Source organism: Eubalaena glacialis, chromosome 6, assembly GCF_028564815.1.
Source record: "Eubalaena glacialis isolate mEubGla1 chromosome 6, mEubGla1.1.hap2.+ XY, whole genome shotgun sequence".
In the NCBI taxonomy this organism is placed as follows: Eukaryota; Metazoa; Chordata; class Mammalia; order Artiodactyla; family Balaenidae; genus Eubalaena; species Eubalaena glacialis.
In genome coordinates this window covers 2,476,297-2,502,424 of record NC_083721.1, presented here as the reverse complement: position 1 = coordinate 2,502,424, position 26,128 = coordinate 2,476,297, and the positions used below count along the sequence as shown (strand labels likewise).

General features: G+C 45.1%; 1 protein-coding gene across 5 annotated transcripts in view; it reads right to left on the bottom strand.

Moving 5' to 3' along the window:
- Nucleotides 1-26,034, bottom strand: part of HSF2BP (heat shock transcription factor 2 binding protein) — an 82,905-nt gene extending 56,871 nt beyond the window's left edge. For 2 of the 5 annotated variants that reach the window (XM_061192828.1, XM_061192832.1), the window contains exons 1-6: nt 25,937-26,034; nt 24,975-25,162; nt 23,902-24,052; nt 10,506-10,609; nt 2,622-2,771; nt 829-961 (exon numbers count right to left, since the gene is read on the bottom strand). In XM_061192828.1, coding sequence (XP_061048811.1) covers nt 829-961; nt 2,622-2,771; nt 10,506-10,609; nt 23,902-24,049 — 535 coding nt within the window. In that variant the 5' untranslated portion in view covers nt 24,050-24,052; nt 24,975-25,162; nt 25,937-26,034. Of the gene's footprint in view, nt 1-828; nt 962-2,621; nt 2,772-10,505; nt 10,610-23,901; nt 24,053-24,968; nt 25,163-25,191; nt 25,634-25,936 lie in introns of those variants that run through there. The other 3 variants (XM_061192831.1, XM_061192829.1, XM_061192830.1) reach the window with 3 other exon arrangements.
- Nucleotides 26,035-26,128: the final 94 nt, after the last annotated feature.

Below are 26,128 nucleotides of genomic sequence, written 5' to 3'. Positions count from 1 at the left end.
TGCCGGGCTAAATCAGGACTGGCCTGAACACCATCCGGGTCTCAACGTCTGCCCCAGAAGAATATCACCAATTTCTAAGGGATTATGAAGAAATCATCTACATGAGATCTACTTTGTGAGGATTTCAGTAGATGAAGAAATGTAACATTTCCCCTCTCATTAACAGCAGAGAACAGCATAGCATACAGCAGAGATGAAAAAGCAATGTAAAAAAATAAGTCATAGCTCTATATTTAACTATTTCATTGACTTTAGAACAAAAAGCCTTAATACTCCCTAGTATATACCACCTCCTACTATATGAAGATATTAGTATTAATTATATAGCCGTCTGCCTTTATCCTTTACAGCAGTTTTGCCATAGAATTCTATCTAACTATAATCTTTGGGAAAAATTTACTAAAGAGACAATTTAGCGTTTTGGAATTCTTTAGTTACAACACCAAAACAACAGCAAGAGTTTAACTTAAGCTCTGCTTAAGGCTTTCACTTTAGCTAGACATTAGGAAATGATGATGATTCCAAATAACAAGTAGCTAAACTTACAGTGTGACTTCTGTCAACGTAGAGAACTGAACAGAACATGCAAACTCTTCCTGTGCTCCCTAAGACTACTCGTTCTTACTCACCGACACTTATCAGAATCACCTGGAGTGATGTTCCACAACACACACCTGGTCCCTACCCCCAATTTACTGAGTCAGATTCTCCAGGGCATGAGCCTATTTGAAAAGTTCCTGAGAGGTGTTTATGCACACACACCCCGACTGTGATCACTGCCCTGGAACTCACTTCTGAAAGTCACTACGTTTGAAGAGAATTACTCACTTGTTACGATTCCAGCCAAAGCAAAAACAAACTGATTTTCATCAGAATCCAGCTCCTTGACATCCCCATCCAGTGACTTCACAAAACTCTCCATTGTTTGACCAGTGATGTTGAAAAACTTCAAAGCTTTATCCTGAAAGTTCAGAAATGGAAATGTCACACCCTTTCACAAATACCAGTAAGAAAACACTTTCAAAGCGCAGGACACAGAGGAAAGACTCTGGTTTTAATTACAGAAGCAATGTTTTTAAATCTAGTCCCTCATTAAAACTTCCCAATGAAAAGATGAGAAAAAAGAAGAAGTTTGGGGCATGTAGAAAAATTACCCTGAAGACTGATATAGTAAAATACATGAGGGAAACAGTTCAAATTTATACAATGATAGAAGTACTGGGTTGAATTCACCCAAAAATATACTAGAAATATACTAGAAAAATATGTTCTCTATTCTAGGCATGAAACCAGAGGTTTTCAAACCTTTGGCAGGAATTGTTTTTCAAATAAAATCTTAACTGAAACCGCAACATGTAAAATACAGCAACAGGCCCATCTGACAGTTTCAGTCTTCATTACTCGGGAAAAAGAGTTTCCAAGTTTGCAGAACCTTGAAAGCGCTTCCTTAGCGGGGGCAGGGTTCTAAGGAATAGTTTGAAAACCAATGCATTTACACGTCACAAGGGAACTGCATGGGGTGATATAAATATCCTAAGACTGGATTATGGGGATGATTACACACCTCCAAAAATTAGCTAGAAAACACTAAGTTGTATGCTTACAAAAAAATGAATTTTATGACATGTAAGTTATACCTTAAGAAAGCTCAAGAAACTTTAAAATACATTTAGTCCCTCCACTGTTTTTATTTCTGCAAATGATGAGTAACATACTACTGGCCTCCTGCCAACCATCCGCCCTTGACGGATGGTTTGCCATTCAGGACCACTCGATTCTCCCAGAGTCAGATAACAGTCCTCCCGGACTCCTTCTGTCCTCTCCGCCATGGAGACCACCCTGTCACGAGTCCTGCCTCACCCACACAGCTCTCCCACCCCCTATTCTATTGCGGGGCGGCCTTCCACATGGTCTTCCTGGCCAGTCTCCACACCCACAACCCCACCCTCCCTCCATCCTCACTCACTGTCAGGTTGAGCTGCCCAAATTCCCCTCCCGTCCTATCACTTTTTCACTCAAGAAGCCTTCAGGAATCCCGTCCTAGCACCCACTGGACAAATCATCAACCACACTGACCCTCCACCCTGTGTCAGATGACCCACACACTGTCCCTATGTCTCACTCCAGGTCTCTGACTGCTCTACTTCTCCCCTCCTGAGGGACCCTCTTCACTTCCTGCCACTGCTGCCTCTGCAAGTTAATCAAGGTTCATTTAAAATCTCTCTTCCTCTGTGAAGTTCCTTGATGTCTGTGTACACGCACATGCTATTAACATATAACATATAACATTCAGGCAATTAAATATTATATTACCCGTGGAATAACATACGTAAAAGCACTTTAAACTTTGTTAAATGCATATAATGTCAAGTAATAATACTGAAGTGGAACTATCTCCACAAACACCATACAGATTCTGGGAGAGAAGGGATCTTATTTCATTCATTTTACATATCCCCCGGAGACCAGTTACAGTGGGCCCTACACAGATGGTATTCCAAAACTATCTGATGAACAAAAGAAATGGATTTAGTCTGTAGGCGCCTTAATAGATGCACTGTGTCCTCTCAGTTACACAAGCACTACTCAACAATGTCCCGACAGCCCGCGGGCGTGCTTACCCCTCCCAGAATGGCTTTGACCGCGTCCTCACTGCTGGAGACGCCCCACAAAATGGTACAGGCTGCTGCGCCCATTTCTGTACAGTACTCTGCCTGCTGCAGGAGGTGCTGCTTTGCTTCATTCAGCTGCTGTCGAAGAGCCAGTTTCTCCTGAAATCAAAACAAAATAAGATCAGAAAAACGGACAGCATTCAACCTCAAAATACCTCTATTGTGTTTCCTCTTTCAAAGATATTTTTAAAGAAAAGAAATGCACACAGAATATAGTAAACAGTTGGCAAATGTAAACTAGCCCTGAGAGAGGCATAATGCATAATTTTTTAAAAAACTTCAGAGGCAAAAATAACAGTCGCAGAAAAGAACATACTACCGCATTAGCGTTTATAAATACTGCCAAAGACTTGAATTCGTCTTCTTTTAAGTAAGATGGACAGTGAGGCATCTCAGGTCCCAGGTGGCTATACCCAGGACAGCAACACCTAGGACACCCGAAGAAAGTAACACGCTAGCACAGCGGTCCCCACATAGAGCAGTATTCCTAATAAAGGCGCCTGCCGCCGCCAAGTGGCTCACTCCACTATAAAAGCGCCATGTGACACAGCCAAGACCAGGCAGGGAAGACGGGAGCAGAGGCAGGAGAGGAGTGAGAAGGAAGGGCCTCCCTGGCGTGCCCTGAACCAGCAAGCTAAGCACCAGCGTAACAAGAAGACGGAGGCCAGGCAAGATTTCTCAGCCTCCCCCCAGCACTGGGCTTCTGAAGCCAGGGCTCTTAACAAGTGAACTGTCCCCCTGATGTCACCTCTGACCACACAAGCACTCCTAAAGGTTCACCTTCAGGTGGGTCCTGGGTGATGTGGGGCTTCCTGCCCACCCCGACTGTCAACACCAGTTTCAGTATTCCTTGTTACCTGAAGTTACCTTAAAAGATGAGAGCATTTCCTTACTTAATAATAGGTAAACTCAAAAATACAAAAACCTGGTACCTCCCTGGTGGTGCAGTGGTTAAGAATCTGCCTGCCAATGCAGGGGACCCGCGTTCAAGCCCTGGTCCGGGAAGATCCCACATGCTGCAGAGCAGCTAAGCCCGTGAGCCACAACTACTGAGTCTGTGCTCTAGAGCCCGCCAGCCACAACTACTGAGCCCTCGTGCCACAACTACTGAGCCCGCGTGCCTAGAGCCCGTGCTCCGCAACAAGAGAAGCCACCGCAATAAGCCCGCGCACCGCAACGAAGAGTAGCCCCCGCTCACCGCAACTAGAGAAAGCCTGCACGCAGCGACGAAGACCCAATGCAGCCAAAAATAAATAAACTAATTAATTTAAAAAAAAAAGAAAGAGCTATCCCTCTCCTGTAACCGTGCCTATGGCCTTAAAAAAAAAACAAACACAAAAACCTAACTTCATTTATACCGAAGTATAATTAGCTCAATAGCCCACAAAGTTAAAGCATATGAGATGTTTTAGCTTTTTCTTCTACAGAGGTGAGTGCAGGACAATTAAAGTAGAGAGGGCTTTTCGCCTAGTGGTGAAAAGGGAGCAACGGACCACAAATCGAACTTTGTTGACTTTGTAACTTGGCCTAGGGTGGCATTCATATCTACCTGGGGACAATGCATTTGGTAATCAGAGCTTCATACACCTTCATACATATAATCACATTTACTTTAGGAGAAAAATGGTCACTGAGCCTATGACACATGCTAAAACTGCTTTACATGATTTATTAACTCTGGGTTTTTAATATCTGGCTTCATCGCAACAGTTGCCTAGATTCCTAGATTTGCGCTTCAGCCACTCAAGCTGAGGTGACATATGCAAAAACTGTATCACAGCATTTCCTTCAGAATTCTGGCTTTTCTCACAGTTGAAGCAGGCTGCATTCTGATTAGTCTGGTTACGGTGGCTCTTCTCTAAGATCAACAAGAACTGCTGAGAGTGACCGTCAGAACTGTCTTCTATGGTCACATTTGGTGGTTACAGGCAGATATGCCCTGACACAGGGCTGCACAAACAGTACAATGATATCAAGAGGAACTCAAAGAAAATAATTCCATTCACAATAACACCAAAAATGAGAAAATACTTAGGAACAAATTTAAGAAAATTAGTTCAAGCCCTGTACAGTAAAAACTACGAAGCATTATTGAGAAAAAGTAAAGATCCAGATAAATGGAAAGATATACCATGTTCAAGGGTTGGAAGATTCAATATTGGTAAGAGGGTAATTTTCCCCAAACTGATCTACGGATTCAACACAATCCCTATCAAAATTTCGGCAGGCTTATTTCCACAAAGTGATCATCTGATTCTAAAATTCATATGGAAATGCAAAAAAAAAAGTTTGAAAAAGAAAAGCAATGTTAGAGGACTAACACCACCTGATTTAAAAAAAAAAAACCAAAATAAATCTACAGAAATCAAACCACTATGGTAATGGCATAAGGATAAACATATAGATCAATGAAACACTGACACATATGGCAATTGATTTTTTAAAAGCTGCCAAGGCAATTCAATGGAAAAAGTAGTATTTTCAACAAATGATGCTGAAACAACTGGATGTTCATACGTGAAAAAAAAAAACTCAAAATGAATCATAGACCTAAATGTAAAATTTCTAGAAGAAGACCTCTGTGACCTTGCGTTAGGCAAATGTTTATTAGATATCACAACAAAATCATACCATTAAAAAATTAAAACCATTAAAAAATTATAAATTGATGGGAATTCCCTGGTGGTCCTATGGTTAGGACTCAGTGCTTTCACTGCCAGGGTCCGGGAACTAAGATCCCGCAAGCAGCACAGTACAGCCAAAAAAAAAAAATTATAAATTGAACTTCATCAAAATTTAAAATTTTTACTCTTCAAAAGACACGAGTAAGAAAGTAGAAAGACAAGCCATGGACTAAAAGAAAATATTTCTATATCTAAAAAAAAGACTTATATGAAGAATATATAAAGAACTCTTACAACTCAAAAATAAGACAAATTAAATTAAATTAAAAATAGGCGGGACTTCCCTGGTGGCGCAGTGGTTAAGAATCCGCCTGCCAATGCAGGGAACACAGGTTTAAACCCTGGTCTGGGAAGATCCCACATGCCGCGGAGCAACTAAGCCCATGTACCACAACTACTGAGCCTGTGGTCTAGAGCCTGCAAGCCACAACTCCTGAGCCCTCATGCCACAACTACTGAAGCCCACACGCCTAGAGCCCGTGCTTTGCAACAAGCCACCACAATGAGTAGCCCCTGCTCGCTGCAACTAGAGAAAGCCCGCGCACAGCAACGAAGACCCAACTCAGACAAAGAAAATTTTAAAAAAAGGCAAAAGATTTAAATAAACATTTAACCAAAGAAAATATATGAATGGATAATAAACACACGAAAAAATCTTCAAGAAAATTAGTCATGAGGAAAATGCAAATTAAAACCACAATGAGATACCATTACACCCACTAAAATGGCTAAAATCTAAAAGACCAAAAATACCATGGACAATCATAGGCGAAAAAAAAAAAAGAAAAGAAAAAGAAAAAAATGAGCCTCAACGTTAAGTTCACATCTTATACAAAAATTAACTCAAAACGAATCATAAACAAAATACATAAAAATATAAAACTGTTAGGAAAAAAAACAGGAGAAAATCTTTGGGACCTAGGGTTAGGTGAAAAGTTCTTAGACATAACACAAAAAGTACAATCCATGAAAACAAAAATCAACAAGTTGAACTTCATCCAAATTTAAAACTTCTGCTCTGTGAAAGACCCCATGAGGAAGAAGAAAAGAAAAGCTACACACTGGGAGAAAATATCTGCAAACCATATATCCAATAAAGGACTTTTATCTAGAATATATGAAGAACACTTTAAATTTAACAGTTAAAAAAAATCCAACTAGAAAATGGGCAAAAGACACAAACAGATATTGCAGAGGAGAGAATATATAGACAACAAATAAGTACATGAAAAGATGTTCAACATCATTAGCCAACAGGGAAATGCGAATCACTACAACACATCTATCAGAACAGCTAAAATAAAAAATAGTGAGAACACCATATGCTAATTAGGGTGTGGAGGAAGTGAATCACTCATGCTTTGCTGGTGAGAATGTAAAAGGGTACAGCCACTCTGGAAAACAATTTGGTAATTTCTTACAAAACTAAACATGCACCTGACATGGAACCCGGCAATCACACTCTAGGGCATTTATCCCAGAGTAATGAAAACATATATTCACACAAAAACCTATACACACATGTTCACAATAGCAAAAAAAAAAAAAAAAAAAAAAAGGAAACAACCCAAATGTCCTTCAATGGGAGAATATTTAAGCTGTGATACTTCCATGCCCTGGGACGCTATGCAGCAATCAAAAGCAGCAAACTGTTAACACATGCGGCAGCTTGGAAGGATCTGAGTGAAAAAAGTCACTATCAAAAGGCTACAGGCTGAATTATCCCATTTCTGTGGTATTCTTGAAATAAGAGAATTGGACAGATACCGTGCGGCAACTGTATACATCAGCGGCTGCCAGGAGGCAGGCGTGGGGAAGCGGCTGGGCATGGGTGCACCTGACTAGCGTGACGGGGTCTCTGTGGCGATGCAATGGTGCTGCATGTTGAGTGCGGAGGTGAGTTCATGAATCTACACATGATAAACTGCACAGAACTACGCTCACACACGTAAGTAAGTACAGGCAAAACTGGTGAACTTCAAACAAGTCTAGGTAAAACTGGTGAAACCTGCACAAGCACTGTGGATGGCACCGATGTCAGTCTCCTGGTTTCCCTACAATGTAGCTGTGAAAGCTATTTACCACTGGAGGAAACTGGGTAAAGGGTATTGGGCTTCCCTGGACTTTCTGCAACTTTCTGTGAATCTATAATTATTTCAAAAAATGTCTTAACTAAAACACAAACTGGTTTGGGTGACAGTTGTACAACTGCATAAATCTACTAAAAATTATCAAACTAGACTTTTACAACAGATGAATTTTATGGTATACAAAATACACCTCAATAAAGCTGTATTTTAAAAAGAAACAATAATCAAACTCTGATATATTTACCTAAAGTGAATACTCATACATAACAGGGTAGCAAGCACAAAATTTTAAAGATTCCTTTAAAATCTTTGTGTAGTTCATTTCTGATTATAATAACTGAACTATACTATCAGTTAATTTTTCTTTAAAAACTTTCCTGAAATAATATACAATGTTTGCAACAACTTCCCATTTATCATCACAAAAGCAACAACTCTTTCCTAACAAATTAAAAATATAGATAATGAAAAAATAGCAGTCCATATTTAAGTTAGTTTACTGACTATGAAAGACGCTGCCCTAAGAAAACACACAGAGAGGATGAAGCCATAGGTAAGCCGGGGAAACACGGCTCCTTAGAGAGAACGCTGCGACTCTGCCCGTTGTCTGAAACAAGTCCACACGCACGGGAAAGCCGGCCAGGCACTAAATGCTGTGCCAGCAGAGACGCTGTGGAAGGCCTCAGCTAACCCCACAGTAGCAGCACAGTCCTTCAAATAGTAAGTCAGACATCCTCCAACAGCTTCACTGGCGCTTTCTTCTCTTGAGTTCAAAGGCTGCTGTTGCCAGGACTCTCCCAGCCCACCCCTTAGATCACAACAAGGCCCAACTAGGCCCAAATTGACCCCATTCGACTGTCACTGAGGAAACATCTCAACGGAGGGCACGAACCAAGCTTTTCTTGTCCCAGTGACGAACCTCTAGAGGGTTAGGTGCTGCTTCTCACCCAGCATCTCCTTTATAATTTTGAGTCCACACTTTGTTTTCTGATCGTTCCTTACATGCTGGATTCAGTGATGTCTGCCTTCTCCTTAATGACTTTTACCCCAACTGAAGTACTTACTAGCAATACTGTAATTTAGTATCTAGCCCTGGATTCTTTCCTAGTTCCTCAACTCTAAAATAAGCTTCCAGAGTCCAGCCTCGCGATCTGCACAGACCTGGGCAGAAAAGGCCACAGAAAAGGGAACTGCCAGTTCCCTACAGCAGGAAGAGACAGGGCCTTGTCACAGCAAACGTGCAGGGGCTCCAACCTGTATTAAATTGGTGGGACTATTAAGCAGGAGAAATAGGTAATGGTTTAACCTAAAATATTCCCACATTTTAACTAAGGTCAAAGTGTCTGGGCAATAACATGCTGATGATCTGACACTACTTTACCACAGCCATTTCTTCCTCTATTCTGGCACTTTCCCTGAGTGGCTTATTTTTAAGCATTACATCTAAAATGCCAGCCAAACATGCATTTTTTCCTATGCTTATCAATTAAAAAAAATAGGAAATCTAAGATTCTGCCCAATTTAGGCTTCAACCTTAACAAGGATGTCTTGGTATTTTAAGGAGTACAGAACCAATGGATTGCATTGTTCACATTTATCAAATTCCTTCTTGCCTGCTGGTCAACTTCCTTCAGACAATGAAACTTTTAGGTCCAGACAAATTAACCATGCATCCATCTTAGTATATCATGATCTGAATAGAACATGACTGAACTAGAATTTCAGCTTTCAATGTGTGACACTCAACCTAACTCAGTTTTGAGACTAAAACTCTTTCCCTGGTCTTCTCTACTTGCTCGGTATTAAAGTCTATACAGTCCATGTCTCCATCAGTCTGGAAAGACATTGTTGAGCCATCTTTTTCAAGGAGAAAAACTACCGTGGCTTCCAGTTCTTTGATGAAACCTCAGATGCATGGCCTTCTGGCCAAGTGTCTGCGATTTCATATTGCTGGAGCATTCATTGTATCTCTGGGAGCTGCAGTTTTCTATAAGTTTGCTGTGGCTGAACCAAGAAAGAAGGCATATGCAGATTTCTACAGAATTTATGATTCCATGAAAGATTTTGAGGCGATGAGGAAAGCTACTGTCTTTCAGAGTGCAAAATGATTTTGGAATGTAAAGAATGTCTTTGGGTTGATTTCCATGGCAGTTTGTCACTTACCTGTGTTCCTAAACTATGAAACTAAGAACTATGAATATCTGGGCTAAGGAACAGTTTTTCTTGATAAATAAACAATTAACAAATACGTGGGGGAAAAATAAAGGCTCTACAAAATCCACCAGTTTTGGAAAACCTCCACGGTAGCCACAAACCTTCAGAAGTCCTCCACATGAGGAGGTAGTATGACACAAAGCTTAGCGCACGGCAGTGGGACCTGGGACCAGCCTCCTCACACTCCCGCAGGTTAACACACACGCTGATCCAGCGGTGCTGGGAGAAACAAGTGAGATGCGTGGACAGCTGCTGACCACCTGCCAGCACACAGTTAGCAACACATCCTAGCTTCTGTCACTCGTACTATTACTACTTTACTATTCAAAAATAAAAATTCATTCACGCTCCAAATTTCAGCAGAAGTGGCAGAAGAGTTCTAGTTTTACAGAAGAGGAAATAATTTATTCCATGCAAAAAAATGTATAATTTTTAAGAAATATTATTAGTCTCCCCAAATATTAAAATGAAATATAACTGGTTATTTCTAAAATATCAGTAAATGATGTGCGAAGTTGATTACAAACATTTCTATTTAATATATCTATCTCTGATTGTAAATCATTGTATGCATGATTTTTTCAAGATTATTATGAGTTTTAATAACTTGGATCGGGCTTTTAAACACTGAATTAACAGTAAGCGACTATTAAAAGGCACCAAGTAAATAATCCCCCACATTAAATGGTTGTAAATCCAAACGATCAACTATTTTCCAACCCATTCGGGATAAATACATGTAAAAATGCAATGTCTTGAGGCTTAAGGGCTGGACTGTGGCCTGCACCACTTTGTGGTCACAGCCACAGAGCTGGCACTTTACACGGACCCTGTGAGCATCGTACCTTCTTCTCTCTCACGCTGTCCTCTTGCACAGACTCCAGGCGGGCTTTGAAGTGCTCACAATCCATTCTCAGTTGCTCTAACTCTTGCTCTTTCCTTTCCAGGTCTAGAAGAGACATAAGAATACTCAGTATTTCAAATCACTAATCTCTCCTAAGCATCCATTTTGCTTAATCTTCTCTTAGGAAAACCTGATTTCTTAGGTAGGATTATTCACATAACACCAGTCCTTGAATAACCAATATTCTAAAAGTCCTGCTTTTTCAGTTTTTGTCAGTTTTTTGCCCATGGCAGAAAGCACCTTTTTGTTTTCTGTTTTTAAGACTTCATTTTACTGCCAGACTTGCACTCAAGGTTTTAAGAAAGCATGTTATTTAAAGGATTGAAGGCAGGGCTGAGCAGCCCGACTGTCTCATGGCACAGACTTGTATCTGCTCCATAAAAAGCAGAAGGCAGCTCAGTGAGGAGACGGTGCCAGCCGGGCTGATTCACAAAGCTCGTCTCACCACGGGCAGACTGACTGCACGGGAACAGCTGCCGCCGCAGTCAATGGAGAAGTGAAAGCAGCGGCAATGGAGACAAGAGGTGGCCACAGTGAAAGATGGGAGGTAAGGAACGCTCCCTCTCCCCCACATTCGTTCAGGTGATGACTCAAAGGGCCAACAAAAATCCCAAAAGACATCCATGTTAATAAATCTGAAATCAACCGTATTGTCAACTCTAAATAAAAAATATTATCTACAGAAATACTGACATTCAAAAAGCAAAGAAGCAGGTACTTTAAAGTTTTAAATGCCTTGACTTCAAGGACTAAGATATCATCAGTTTTAGTGCTAACATATACCAAGATTTGAGGGGGGGCTTGTGCTCAGAGCTACTGGTGTAACTCCTTAATTAAAGTAGCACTGCTTGGGGGCAGTGATTCTCAAACTTTCCTGTGCATCAGAATCCCCTGGAAGGCTTGTCCAAGCACAGCCTGCCAGGCCCCATCCTCAGTTTCTGACTCTGAAGTAGGCCTGAGAATCTGCATTTCTAACAAGTTCCCAGTGAGGCTGATACTGCTGGCCTGGGAACAGACTTTGAGAGTGACTGCTTCAGGACAACAGCCACATCTCTCACCACCAACAAAATGAGATCAACACACAGCCAGCAAGAGCAAACAACGGAGCCCAGCCCCAGGGATGTAAAACAGCAGAAAAATGGAGGGCAGTACAAGGCAGCCTGCCCTGAGAGCGCCTCATCGGGCAGATGCTGGACAATGGAGCATCACTCCACCCCAGAGAAGCGGCTCCCAGACACTTCCTCCAACGGACAGAAGACAAGGGGTGTGGCTTTATGACCTGGGGGTCTGGGACGGCAAGGAAAGCCCAGACGAGACACTGGCGGTGAGGGGCGGGGATCAGTGCCAAGAACAATGCAGGCATTCCAAAAGCTCTGGAACAATAAAGGGAGTCCTACATTTTCTAGAGACCCTTTGCCCTAGAAGGGAGATTAAAACCTAAAGCTAAATATTCAGTTAATGATTGTGAAACAGCTGGCAAAGCTCTTAAAACCGGTTTCTTAGAAACTGGGGTGGGATGTATTATGCCACAACATGACTTCCACTGGAATTCTTTATTTTGTCCCACTAATCCTGGCCACCCAAGAAACCAACTATATCAATCAAGTGCTATACTTTGAAAAATACATATCTGCCTTTTGTAACGATGTTAAAGGAAAACATATATAATTATGAATGAAATGTGAACTGCAAATGGTCACAGACAAAAAGAAAAATGAACGAAAACTGAGATAAAATCATTGGTGGCGTAAAACTTTTTCTTTGCAGTTACTTTTTAATTCTTCTCTTCTATTACTAAACTGTATATTACTCAAACATGGTAAAGACAGGAAATTACATGGCTCACGTGTAAAAATATGTAGGAATTAATTATGACCACCCAAAAGACTCACTATGGTAATTTCATAATCTCTCACTCTATAGAGCTGCTTATGACCTTACTGTAAGTTAACACAACAAAGGGACGGGGTTAAACCATCCCATTCTACCCCCCAGAATTCAAAGGCAGTATCAGGGTGGTCAACCCACCCACCCCAGGCTCTCCGGGAGGCAGGTGGTGGCTTTGTGCTGAACAAGGCCACCGCCTTGTGGCGAGAGGGGAGCACTGCCGCCACCTTCCTGCATTTTCAACTTGGCCCACACGGCACGCCTGCCGCCTAAAACGTGAGGGCAGGGATCTTCACATGTTCTGATGCATCTCACGAGCCTAGAACAGTACCCCGCACCGAGCAGGCACTTTATAAATACTTGTCACGTAAATGAATTTCACTTCTTTATACAGCCAGAGCTAATCCTTGGATAAAGAAAAAAACTCAGCTATTTTGATTGTATGTCTTATTCTTCTACAAGAGGATATATTGCTTTTGCAATTTTTTTAAAAAATCAGGGACAGAAATAATACATATATAGTACATTATACATGGTCAAGACATTACCTTACCCAGCCTCAGTATTAGAACGAGGAAGAGGCTGCCACCCAGCCTAGACTGTATTTCACCTGCTAAGCTTTAGCATTCAAAATGAAGGAGAAATCTAACTGCGTAAAAGGGTGGCCTAGACAGACTATCAGTATATAGAAACAACCTAAATCACAGGCCATTTCAACATCTATGTATCTTCTGAAACTTAGAATCCTTTTTTGATAGCTTTAATAACATGAGAATGACTATCAACTTATTCACAGGAAGGGTACAGAGAGCCATAAATGAAAAGCGGGGTGACTAAAACCCAGCTAAAGAAATTTAAAGTATAAAAAAAGGGATCGATTTCTCCTACCCTTTACCACCTGGCATGTTTATAATACATTATTAATTGTAATATTTAATAAATTATCAGATATTTCATGTAATAAGAAAAAAAAATATTTGTTTTTAATCAAAATAGCTCAGTAAAGAGTCTCAAATCCAAAATAAGGGCTTTTTTAATAGCCATCAACTTTTACATTCTTCTCACTAATAGGTTTAGAATTTAGAATTAGCTACTGATGGAATCCATCTTTACTATGAGCTGAGATTTGGAGGGTATGTGAGTTTCCTAGATCTGCCATAACAAAGTACCACAAACTGGGTGGCTTAGAACAGAAATGTATTCTCTCATCATTCTGGAGGCTACAGTTTGAAATCAAGCTGTTGGCAAGGACATGCTCCCTCTGAAATCTGTGGATGAAGGATCCTTTCCCGTCTCTTCCACCTTCTCGTGGCCCCAGATGTCCCTGGGCTTGCAGCAGTGTAACCCCAACCTGCCTCTGCCTTTGTCTGGCCTCCTCCCTGTCTCTTCACATTATCTTCCCTCCGTGTACTTCTGTCTCTGTGTCCAAATTTCCTCTTTTAAGAAGGATACCAGTCATATTGGATTAGGGCCCACCCTAAAGACCTCATTTTAACTTAATCGGCCTGTCAAAAAATGTAAGTTGAAAAAGTGAAAAGATGAGAATATTCCGGGATTCATTTAAACACACAAAAAAACCTCAGTTAAAGAGTTTAAATGCATTTCCAGCCAAATGACACTTTAATTAGCTGTCAAATTTTTAAAACAAACCAAAGGGAGTGGGGGAGGAGAGTTGGAACCAGAATATGGAAATAGAATTTTTTTTTCCTGCGCTGCCAAAAATCTGCTTCTTTTTCTAACGTAAAGGCCACTGGAGCACTCTTTCATAAGAGGAAGAAAACGTGTGACTAATAGGAGTCTGTCCTATGCTGGCACCGCCAATGTACTTGGCACTACCTTTTCACACCTCCACGTTGGAGCTCCTCAGTCTGCCCGTGAATTATCAAGGAAAAGGATCTGATCTTATCCTTTTTATATCCCCACGTCACCTAGCAGAGCTTGACACATACCAGGCATACAGTGAATACCTACCTGACTGATTTCCAACTGAGTTCTATCGCAGAAAACTAAGATCAACCTTGCTGAACTCAAACGAATTCTGTTAAAGTTATTTCCCAAACCAAAGAGTCACGGACTTCCGCCTTTCATTTACTGGCATAAAATACAATGTTAACAACTGGGTGGTTGGTAGTGATCTGTCCAAGTAACATATGTCTCCCCCCCTCCACCTTGGCTACCTTTCTGCCCCTCAGTCCACTAAGCCCCCAGCAGTAGGCCATCTTCTCCTTCCCCAGTCCCCTGCATTCCAGACAGTCTCCACGCGCCCTTCAGATCCACTCTCCAACCTGCTCTGTCCCGAGAGGTAAGAGGTTGAACTCGACGTCCACAGCGACCGGCTCCCTTGCCTGTTGGATTTGGACAGTGGGTCCCCACAGGAAACAAGGACAGGAGGCAGGGTGAGACATCGACTTCCCCACTACATTACCCCTGCCAGGCTCAAGCAGCAGTGGTTTCCTCCTCCGAGCTGAGACATGGTCCTGCCCAGCACCCACCCTCCTGCCAGTCTGGCCGCTCGCTGGGAGGCCACGGCGCCCCACTCTTCCAGGTTCTGGGCCTTCGCCTCCCTTGTGCTGGTTCCCCAAACCCTGCCCACCTTGGTCTGTCATCTCTTCATGATATGCTCTGTTTACCCCTTCTGTTTCCTGCCAGGAGCTGGACTTGATACACTCTGGTATTTATTATCTCATATGGGCCACAGTAAACCTTTGGTCAAATTAAATAATATCTTCTTGGCACTCTTTAATGATGATCCCACTCTCTAATGATTCTCTCTCTAGTTCATATTTCTTCTTTCTTTTTCCTTTTTTTTTTTTTGGTGGCCGCACCACGCGGCTTTTGGGATCTTAGTTCCCCAACCAGGGATCGAACCCACGCCCTCAGTAGTGAAAGCGTGGAGTCCTAACCACTGGACTGCCAGGGAAGTCCCTAGTTCATATTTCTATGGGCCAGAATAATTCTTCTCTGAGCTGAAACAGAGGTCCCCCTCTCTTCTCATTAATATCAAACTCTTGGGAAATTAATCTCAACACACCCCACAAATGCTTTAGAAATCACGTAGTGCAGTGCTTTTCAAACCCCACTGCTAAGAACCCAAGTGCCTCAGGGATGCTTATGGTTCTGTAAACATTTAATTAGTATTTCCATTTTACAATATGTTTTTCACCGTTTTATTTGGAAATAATTTCAAACTTACAAAATGTTGCATGAATAAAAATAATACAACGAATACCCACATACCCTTTACCCACACTTACGTACTGTTAACATTTTACCACATTTGCTCATCATTTGGACCATACACAAGCATACACACAGTACATTTTTTCAGCCAGTTTAGGGTAAGTTACATATATCATGGTCCTTTACTTCTAAATACTTCAGTGAACATTTTCCAAGAATAGGGATAATGTCTTAGTTACCCAGTATACACAGTTGTCAACCTCAGAAAAATTAACATACCTTTACCTAATCTACCACGGACATTAGAATTTTGTCAAATGATCTAAAATTGCCCTTTACAGCATTTTCTTCCTTCAAGGTACAGCATCTAGTCTAGGATCAGGTATTGCATTTAATTGTCATGTATCTTTAGTCTCCATTAATTTGGAACATCTCCATAGCCTGTCCTTTCTGTATGACATCACAATACATTTTTAACAATTTAAAAATCATAACAACATACATGGAAGAACCATTTCCAGCTAGCATGGTGATGCAGCAGATCAATCTTCCCCCCCAAGAATAAGTAGGAAAGCAGAATTTGAACAAACCAGAAAAAAGTTGTTTCAAGGTATCTGAGAGTTACCAAGTCACATAGGCCTTGAGAGCCAAGACCTAGAGAAGAGGGAAATGCACTGAGGTGAGCACGCCCAACTTTCCAGCCCACTCTTCCCCAAGGCATCTGCATATTCAAAAGCAGCACAGGCAAAGAGGCAGCAAAGCTAAGCAGAGCATCTCGCCACGGAGTACAGAGCTACTAGGCAGCCGAGACCTGGGGCAGGCCATGATCCTGGAGGAGGTGGAACCACAGGGAAAGCGCAGAGGGGCTGCAGAGGGAGGCAGGCGGGCAGTGAGTGGAGAGAGGCCAGGAGGCCAGGCAGAGCTGTCATCAACCTCATGGCGCTGGAGAGGTCAGAACAGAAGGTCAGCGCACTTCCCTGGTGCTCCAGCGGGTAAGACTCTGCGCTCCCAGTGCAGGGGGCCTGGGTTTGATCCCTGGTCGGGGAACTAGATCCCGCATGCATGCCGCAACTGAGAGTACGCATACTGCAACTAAGACCTGGTGCAGCTAAATAAATAAATATTAAAAAAAAAAAAAAAAAGAAAAATGAACTGAAGGTCAGGCAGGGCCAGCCTAGATGGAAGGACTCTGGGAAATGACTCAAGCTCTCAGTTAGACCCCCCTGAAGAACTAAAACCCTAAGAGGCAGAATGAACTAGAAACAGGCCAGCTCGAACTAAGACTGAAACCAGCCGTGAACCAGCTCAATCCCTAACTGGATTTAGGTGAACTACTCTGACTCCATTCTAACTGACTGAGAGAAGCCAGGGGGAAAAAGTCCTTGCTGGAGAAAAATATCAACAGCCAGAGCCTCTACACACTTCATTTTTTAAAATCCATTAATCAATAAAAAAAATTACCAGAACTACCAACAGGAAAAACAGACAATACAAGCAGATCAACAGGTGATCCAGACAATGGATTTATTAGACTCAGACTTTGAAATAACTGTGACCAATACGTTCCAGAAATAGACAACAAGAGAGTTTCACCAGGGAGCTAGAATAAAAAACAACCTAGTAGAAAATCAACACAAAAACTAATAAATACTAGTATTTAAAAATAATTTTAAAATAAATAACAGAGCTAATGAAGAACTGAGAATCAGACCCACATAAAACTAGCTACTATGACAAAAGACACTGTAGCATAGGAGGGAAAGACTGCCTTTTTAATAAATGGCACTGGGTCAGTTGGCCACAGATGGCTACTGGCTATTGTTAAAACAGACGTAGACAGCATAGATCATACAACACCTTCATCACCACAGAAGTTTCTACTGGACTATGCTCACAGAGGTAAGGTGCTGCTGTACAGATTTCAAATTACACAAAGTAACTTTTTTTCTCTGCTAAAAACCTAGTCAAATATCTCTCCAGTATATCATGGCTGCACTTCTTTGTATTCATTGCTGATATGCACTCTACTAACATTTAAGTATATTTATTTAAACAAATAAATTTTTTAAGTTAAAACTAATGTTGCAGATTTTAAAACGTCAGTAATGACACTGTAGTTTATGTTTCGCGTCAACATGTAAAATTAAATAATTCCAACGTCTCTGAGACTCAGTGAATATCTGACAGACTGCCACTAAGGTGGCAAGTTGTTTTTAAATTATATCATTTAACATCTCAAATGCAACGTAATTCATTTGGAAAGTGTTTTCTCTAAGACAATGAAAATTTAAACTGGCTGAGTGGCTTTTCCATCATCTCTCTCCAAAATGAACACCTGCCAACCAAGAAAGGCAAGAAATTCTTAGACTTGGTGACTTAATTGTGAAACAAAAATATCTGACCCCTCTGATTTCAAGCTTCAAGATCAGTTTAATTGAAAACTGTCCTCATGTTGAAAGGTGAGCTGTTTAAAACATTTCTCATTTGCAATTCCTTATCTCTGGGATTATGTCTTTCTTTTGCTACTTAACAACCACAATTGAAAATAGAAACTGGACACTGAGGATGGTACTGCAACCGTCTTCCAAAATGTCTAACGTTAAATTTTTGTTTTCATCAAAACACCTTCATTGGGGACTTCCCTGGTGGCACAGTGGCTAAGAATCCACCTGCCAACACAGGGGACACAGTTTCAAGCCCTGGTCCGGGAAGATCCCACATGCCGCGGAGCAACTAAGCCCGTGTGCCACAACTACTGAGCCTGCGCTCTAGAGCCCGCGAGCCACAACTACTGAGCCCACGTGCCACAACTACTGAAGCCCGCACGCCTAGAGCCCGTGCTCCGCAACAAGAGAAGCCACCGCAATGAGAAGCCCACACACCGCAATGAAGAGTGGCCCCCGCTCACCACAACTAGAGAAAGCCCGCGCGTGGCAGCGAAGACCCAACACAGCCAAAAATAAATAAATAAATTTTAAAAAAACACCTTCATTGTACCCACTAATTTTAAAAGTAAATGTTATAAAACTGAATTTTTTAAATAATTATGCAGGAAATACAACTTTCATTTATTTTACATATTGAACAACCATATACTATATAAAATTTTATTTTTTTTAAAAAAGCAGGATTCTCCCAGTTTAAAACAAATTCGTGCCATGCGCTGATGTAGTAATAACTCCTTCACTGTTGGAAGAATGTGCACCAGAAGGGATGAGAGAAAAGGGGGGTGAGCTAACTTTTACTGAGTACAGTTGAGCCCTGAACAACACGGGAGTTATGAGTACTGATCCCACCCCTCTCCCCAAAGTATAGCTCTGCAGTCACCGCGAGGAGGGCCGTGCAGCGCTGCAGCATCACGGGGACCCGCTTACTACGCGAGGGTCCAGGGCCCCTCCACCTGAGGACGTCCTCGTCCTCTCCGTGGAGGGCGCCCCAGCCCCGCCTGTACCAAGCACGTGCCAAAGGGGAGCTCACTGTAAAGCCTGATGCCTCCAGTGAGGCAAGCGCGGCTGTCCTCGTTCTAGACAGGGAAATAGCGGAGACGGCCGACAGCAGCAGTGCACAGACCGCTCCTACCTCCCCGTGCCCCCCGGCTGAGCTCTGCGCCCACCTACGGAGCCTAACCAGACCAACCATTTCTTCTCACATCCTGTCCACTCCACCCATGCAGCCACAGCCCACACTCTAACGTCAAGTCCACACCTTCCTTGATGAGCACTTTACCGTTGATTTTTCTTCACCTTCCAACCAAGCCCTCAACCTATCCTAACTTAGATGCAAAAATCATTCCCCTGAAAATGTCATTTTAATCACTATTTTGAAGTCATTTCCATGTGCTAATTTCCAACTGCCTCTCCTTCCAAATTTAAAACAATAATCCATGATTATTCTGTCTTGCATAAACTGCTCGCATTCACTGACATCTGCTATACCCCAATCTCTGCTCCACGTCAAGCAGAAAAACTAGCTTATTAACCCGCAACCAATCCTGCTCGCTCCCATTTGTGACTTTCCTACATGCCTTACCCCAGCCTAAAACATCTTCCCATTTCCCTTCTAATAAATCATGCCTCTGCCCTCAATGTTCGTCTATTCCCCAAAGATTCTCAGGCAACACCCTTGTAGGATTATTCCAAACTCCACCACCTACTGCCCAGTTTCCCAAAGGAAACTAAGTTACCGTGCTAGAGGCAGAATTAAGTCCCATTCACGACCTGACACCCATCACACCGTCCTAAGTCCTCTGGTTGGCTTGTACAGCCTGAGCCCATCCAAACCATCCAAAGATCCACACCTATTCTCCTAAAGAAACTTGCCCTAAAGTCAGGTGTATGGCTTCCCTCTCCTTCCTCCCTGCCTGCATCCACTCCTACGTTGCCCTTTCTCGTTGCTTACGACAGGAGGCACACGGCAACTCTGATACTGGTCAAAGCCAAGAACTGTCCTGGACCACAGGCCAGTGAGAGGGTGGATGAACCCACATGTCAAACAGCTCTTGCTGCCACCGTGTGATCCTTGGATTGACTCTAAGGGACCCATTCTCAAAGCAATGACTCATGTGATCCCTCTGGGAAGACAAGCCCTTGGGAAGGCTGAGGAAGGGCCATCAGACCTAGTCCTCACAAAAAGATAAAGGGGTGGGGGGGGTGATTTTTGTTTTCTTTCATGTCACCTGAGTGATAAGAATTCAAGAGCCAAGGAATTCTCTGGCGGTCCAGTGGTTAGGACTCCGCACTTTCACTGCCAAGGGCCTAGGTTCGATCCCTGGCTGGGAACTAAGATCCCACAAGCTGCGCAGTGCAGCCAAAAAAAGAAAAAAAAAAAAAAGAATTCAAGAGCCAAAATTAAGTGAAAGATGCCTCTTAGGAGGCCATCTTCTAGGCCAGGCCTCAGACCAGAGAAGCAGAAGTCTTCAAGGGCCAGCTTGTGTTCAAGGTTCACAGTGAAGCCTACCACAAGCACCCCGGTCCACTTCGACCCTCCCTTCCTATACACCCAGTGACCTGTAGCACACGCTAGCCTCACGAGATACCACTGCAATTTTAAAAAAAGAGCATGCAGGAACGGGAGGCTGGGTGGTCCCTTAGGACCAAATACTCAGCCAGGCACAGAGAATATAACGGGAGACCCTGCCCTTCCACCAATTTATACTGTAAGATGGGACTAAAACCATTCTGTCTGAAGGAAAAGTACAGGATGCTATGACAACATCCAACAGGAAGACAAATCTTGTCTAGGCAGTCAGATAAGGAAATGAGTCTGGGCCGGAGGCTACGTCCAATAACACAAATCCTTTCAAGCCATGGTACAGTTTTAAGGTTTGGGGTGGTAGGGGGTTTGGGTCAGGGTTTTGTTTTTTGGTCTTTATCCTAAGAGCAAAGAGAAGCCACTGAACACTGACTTAAGCAGGGGAATGACATAATCAGACTGAATTGTTAAAAGTTACTCAGGCTACAGTACACAGAGCGGACTGGCGAGTGGCAATGAGTGAATGCTATCAGGAGCAGAGATTCAGGCAAAATGACAGGGGCCTGGTCTCGGTGGAGGCAGTGGCGATGGAGGTGGCTGATGAATTCTGGATGCATCCATGAGGGGAAACGTACAGGACTTACGGGGAGACAGGCCGGGGCTGGAAGGGGAGAGAACAGTGAGAGGAGAGGTGGGCAACAAGGAGGATCCCAGGTCTCTGTCTGGATGGTGGTGCCCTGGGGAGGCTGGGAAAGCCCGGTGTCCAGTGGGGTAGGGGCGGGATAGCATGAGTCAGATGTGAGAAAGTAAAATTAGCCTGCTCTAAGAAAGTGAAAATCTGTCCTGCAATTTGCTAGGCTGGGATAACAGACACAGAAAGCTGGCTGCCAAGTTAACAGGAAACAACATTTCTCCCAAGGACACACTGCAAGAGTAAAGTGTCATGATGAACCCTTCTTTCAGTGGCTACTGATTTTTTGTTCAGAGAAAATTTACTCTTTAAAATCCTAGACTATCAGAAATTGTGCTGTTTGGAATTATACTCGTAAGAAGGAGGAAACATCCACTCTCGCCTGCAGGGTCGCAGTCACTGTGCCACAGAGCAGAGCCTTGATAGCCAGCCAGCTGCAGAGCTTCAAATAAAGGATTTCTAGACCTGATGTGCCACCATCAACCTAAATTTTGTAGTTTTCAAGGAAGCAGGACGTGGGGCCACTGCAGTGAGACCTGATGCTGACCCCTTCACACACAGACCTACTCTGCTTGGAGCCCATGAAATCACAGCTCCATCTGCACTTCATCTAAACTCGGCCCTGCCTCAAATCCTACAGCAACTCTGTCCTTTCCTTTGTTGGCAAGACGCCCACAGTCCCTCTGGTGTGTGGTCTCCCTCACTGCAACCAGCCAATAATCTGCCCTTGTCAGAATACAGGTCTTTCCTGATGGCTGCAGGCTGATGATACTAAGACGAACACTTAGAATTTGAAATGAATGTGAGACAAGCGAGAAGAAATGTCAAGTAGGAGTTAGATACAGGGCCCTGAGCCTGGAGAAGAAGTCAGGCTAGAGAAAAATCTATGAGACACTGGCATCGAGATGGCAACTGAAGCTATGTGTGTGCAGAGATTGCCCACGGAGAGGCCACGGAGTGAGGAGAGAAGGGGGCCTAGGCCTGAGCCTTGAGCACCTCCACGAGCTGAAAGGCTGCTGCAAAGAAGGCTGACTCAGCAAAGCAGACCGAGAAGATCAATGGAAAAGAGGTGATGGCATGGCTGGGGAAGGCCAAGGACTGTGAGGCAAGATCTCCTAGAGCCTCACTTTGATCAGGTCGCCATGGATTCATTTGTGGGCCTCGTTTTTGTAACCACCAGCCTGATTTTGACAGAGGACTAATCTCCAAAAATTGACTTGCGCTCACCAACTCATGAGAAGACCCTGATGTATTTTTCAGAATGCCAGTTGATTAATTTTCAGTGAGAAATAGAACTACCCAGCAGGCTGACATACTCAGCTGCTGGTCAGCACTTTCCTTCCCTAAATGAGCATGAGATCAGGACTAAGGAAATTAAGAAGACCATGACCTGGAGCTACGGTAACCAGTGACAGAGAGCATACCTGGCGGCGTCCCAGCGGGAAACAAGGGAACCCTGGTGTGCACTTTATGGAAAGGACTACTTACAGAGGGGAGAGCAGGGGTCAGAGACCCAAAAGGGATGGTAAGGCACCCAGCGACTGGCAGCAGCCCTCCAGCTGAAAGAATGAGGGGGGGAAACAGTGCTCCCGGAGCCCAGTGAGAGCTGCGAGTGACTCCTGGGTGCGAGTCATAGCTGTGGAGGGAGCAGGAGAAAACACCCCAAACTCCTTCTATCGGTGAGCACCGCTGGCAGCCAGCAAGGAGGCAAGAGGCACGCAGCCTGCAGGAGTCCACCTCCCAGAGCACACCACAGGGCCGAGAGCGGATCTGAGGATTCCAAAGAGAGAATAACAGGCAGGGAGCCATGGCAAACATGAGCATTCTCCCCTCTAACTGGATATGGCTGCCCCCTTGACCAGATACTTTTCCACAAACCAGAAACTTGTACTGTTGAGTCCAGATACCTTCTTGTCTGGACTAGCGCTAAAGACGTGACCTGGGCCTCCTAGATACACCTCTTCTAGAGGCCAAGCAGTGATGGCAAACAATCAAACACAATGGTAAGTTAGCCTTAACCATTGAAGGCTGATTTGATAGTAACTCGGCCTCGATCAGGCAAGTACTGAATCAATCCGAAACAGCTCCAGGAACTTCAGTAGGGCTCCTAGACTGATACCTGACACGATGGCCAAGCTCAAATCTCAGAGTCTGAATGGACAAGTCCTAGCAACTTAAATCAGTGCTAAAACTGACCCGTTCCTCCATCGAGAGAAGTATCTCTACAGACACATCTGACCCCCTGCAAGGTTGCTGCATGGCAAGATCCTTAAGTTACACAAAAAAGACTTAATTTTTGGAATAGAGCTTTTAAATGATAAAGCATAAAATTCTTCCGCCAAAGATGAAAGGGGGAGAAAGGAGAGTTGGTAGCAGATACTCAGAAAGCTGGCAGCCCTTTCCTCCAACACAAATTTGCACACAGCCAAGTTGCTCATCGTGGGCACCTCCCTCCCTTGTGCCTTATCAGACTCTCCCAAACGTAATTACAAAGACTGTAACAGTACCTTAACGTTTATTTATAGTCACTTCACAGCTACGGAAGGCAAACCTGCTGAAACAGACTGCTGTCACCATCAGACACTGCTAAAGATGAAGTAACACTCACTTTTTTCTACAATCTTTAATCTCTGGACGCTTTCCAGCACTTCCCCGTTTAGTATTCTGGGTAAGAAGTCCCGTATTTGCATCACTTCAGTTGTCAGTCGTTCCAGGTCCTTCTTTCTGACTTTAACAAATTCTTCTTTAGTTCCCATATGCTAAAAGAACAAGCACACGTGAAGATTACTACACTTGACCTCAGACGACTAAGACCAGCAGCCCAAGCGAGCTTGCCTCCTTCAACACCTCCCGGGTTCACAATTGTTTCAAAAGCACGTCTTCACCTGACGTGCCCTCCACTAAGTACATTACAGCTAGAGCGGTGAAGCCCCGGCCTGCAAATGGCGAGCCAGTTTTTCCAAGCGCAAGCGAGGCCCTACTGCTGAAAGCCCAGGGAAACGCCAGCAGCTTTTTCTTAACGCTCCGCCGGCGCCACGCTAATCAGAAGGAAAAGGAATTTGACTGGATTCCTACTGGGTGCGCCAAGCCCCTTGCTGGCCAGCGCGCTTCGTGTTGACCACAGCCCTCAAGGCTGTCCCGCTGGGAAACGGGGGCACAGGCGGGCTAGGTGACTCTCAGGAACCCCAGGACCAGGGGATACCAGCAGGATCTGAACCCGGATGCGGCTCCAAAGTCCACCCCCCCGCTCGGGCACCACCACGTGCGGCGGCTGCAACAGCCGGGCAACCGTGAGGCGGAACACGCCCGACCCGGCGACACGGCCTCGCGGGCGGGGACACAGGAGGCACAGGAGCAAGCCCACCGCCCACCGCGCAGCCTCCCGGACCCGCACGCGCGGTTTCCGGGGCTGGGGTCGCTGCCCCCCCATCCCCGGCCCAGGCCATGCTGTCCGCTGACGACGCCCAGGGCCCTCCCGGGCACACTGGGCAAGGCCCAGGTGGGCTGCGGTGCGGCTCAGCGCGGGGGAGCGGAGGGCGCCACAGCCCGGACCCGCGGGCGGCTGGCGGCCCAGGCGCCCACACTGACCCGGCAGGTCTCCTCAGCGCCGCCCGCCTCCCCCATGGCCGCCGCGGCCTCGGCTTTGTGCGCCTGCGCGGCGGCGTGCCCTCTGACCCTCACGCCAGAAAGCGCGGGAACGCGTCCACGCCGAGAGTCAGGCACGCAGAGCCGCGAGAGTCGGGCACGCAGAGCCGCGAGGTTCAGGCCTCGCAGAGTTTGGGCAGCCTTCTCTGCGGGAAGCCCGGGGGCTCGGTCGGTAAGATCCCGCGTTGGCTCTTCTGGCTTAGACGGGATTGTAAACTTGTTAACTGCAAAGTAGAAGGACAGTGAGACCCACGTGTAAGTGTCCTGTGAAATAAATCGAATCAGGCCTCTCCTGTTTGGCGGGGGATGTCAGACCAAGGGGCGATGCGTTCAAGGGAACCAGCGGCCGGCGGCCCGGCACCCGCGCTCAGCCCAAGCTCCATGAGCAAAGGCTGAGGCTTTCCGACCACAGGCCGCTCGGGAGGTCGGCCCCGGTAGGGGGCCTTCGTCCAGCCGGCTGCTACGTAACTGAGACGACCACCATGAACTGGGAGACATCACCGAGTCCATTGCCCTGCTCCTACACGCCCACAGAGTTCGCAAAACAAGGTGCAGCCTGTGCGTTCAAAGGTAACGGTTCCCCCACAACTAGGACTTCGTCTATCTGAAGCTGGCCGCGAGCCGACACCGCCGAGTCCCCGGCGTGCGTGCCCTCCAGGCCCGCGGGCGGACCCACAAGCTCACGCTCCCAATCCTCGCTGCAGGGACCCGGGCACTGGCGGTCACCGGTCGGAGAGGTGAAGCCCGGCCCCCGCCAGGGCGGCCGGAGAGAGAGCTGCCCGCAACATCCCGCCAAAATCCCCAAGGGCGGCCTCTCTCCCCCGCCTCCACCCCGCCCAGGCGGCCCGAGGAGTCCAATGCGATTAAAGACTCGGTGCCGCGTATCCCGGGGAACAGCTGCCGATCGGATGGGGACTTCGTGGAGTGGGCGCAAAAATGCTAGATGACGTAACACTGGCCATCCGTCTCTTCCTGGCCAACACCCAACGCCGGCTAACCTCGCAGTCAACGGCCCCGACCTTTGGCGACCGAGAGACTGCGGAACCGGGAAGGCGAGACGCGAACCCGAGCTGCGCGAGTCCGCCCGCTGCCCAGGCAGCCGCGCTTACTCCCAGAACGCGCTGCGAGCGGCGTCCGGCGCCTTTGTGACGCCATCAACCCGCGCGCCGCCGCCCGCCCCGCTGCCTTCT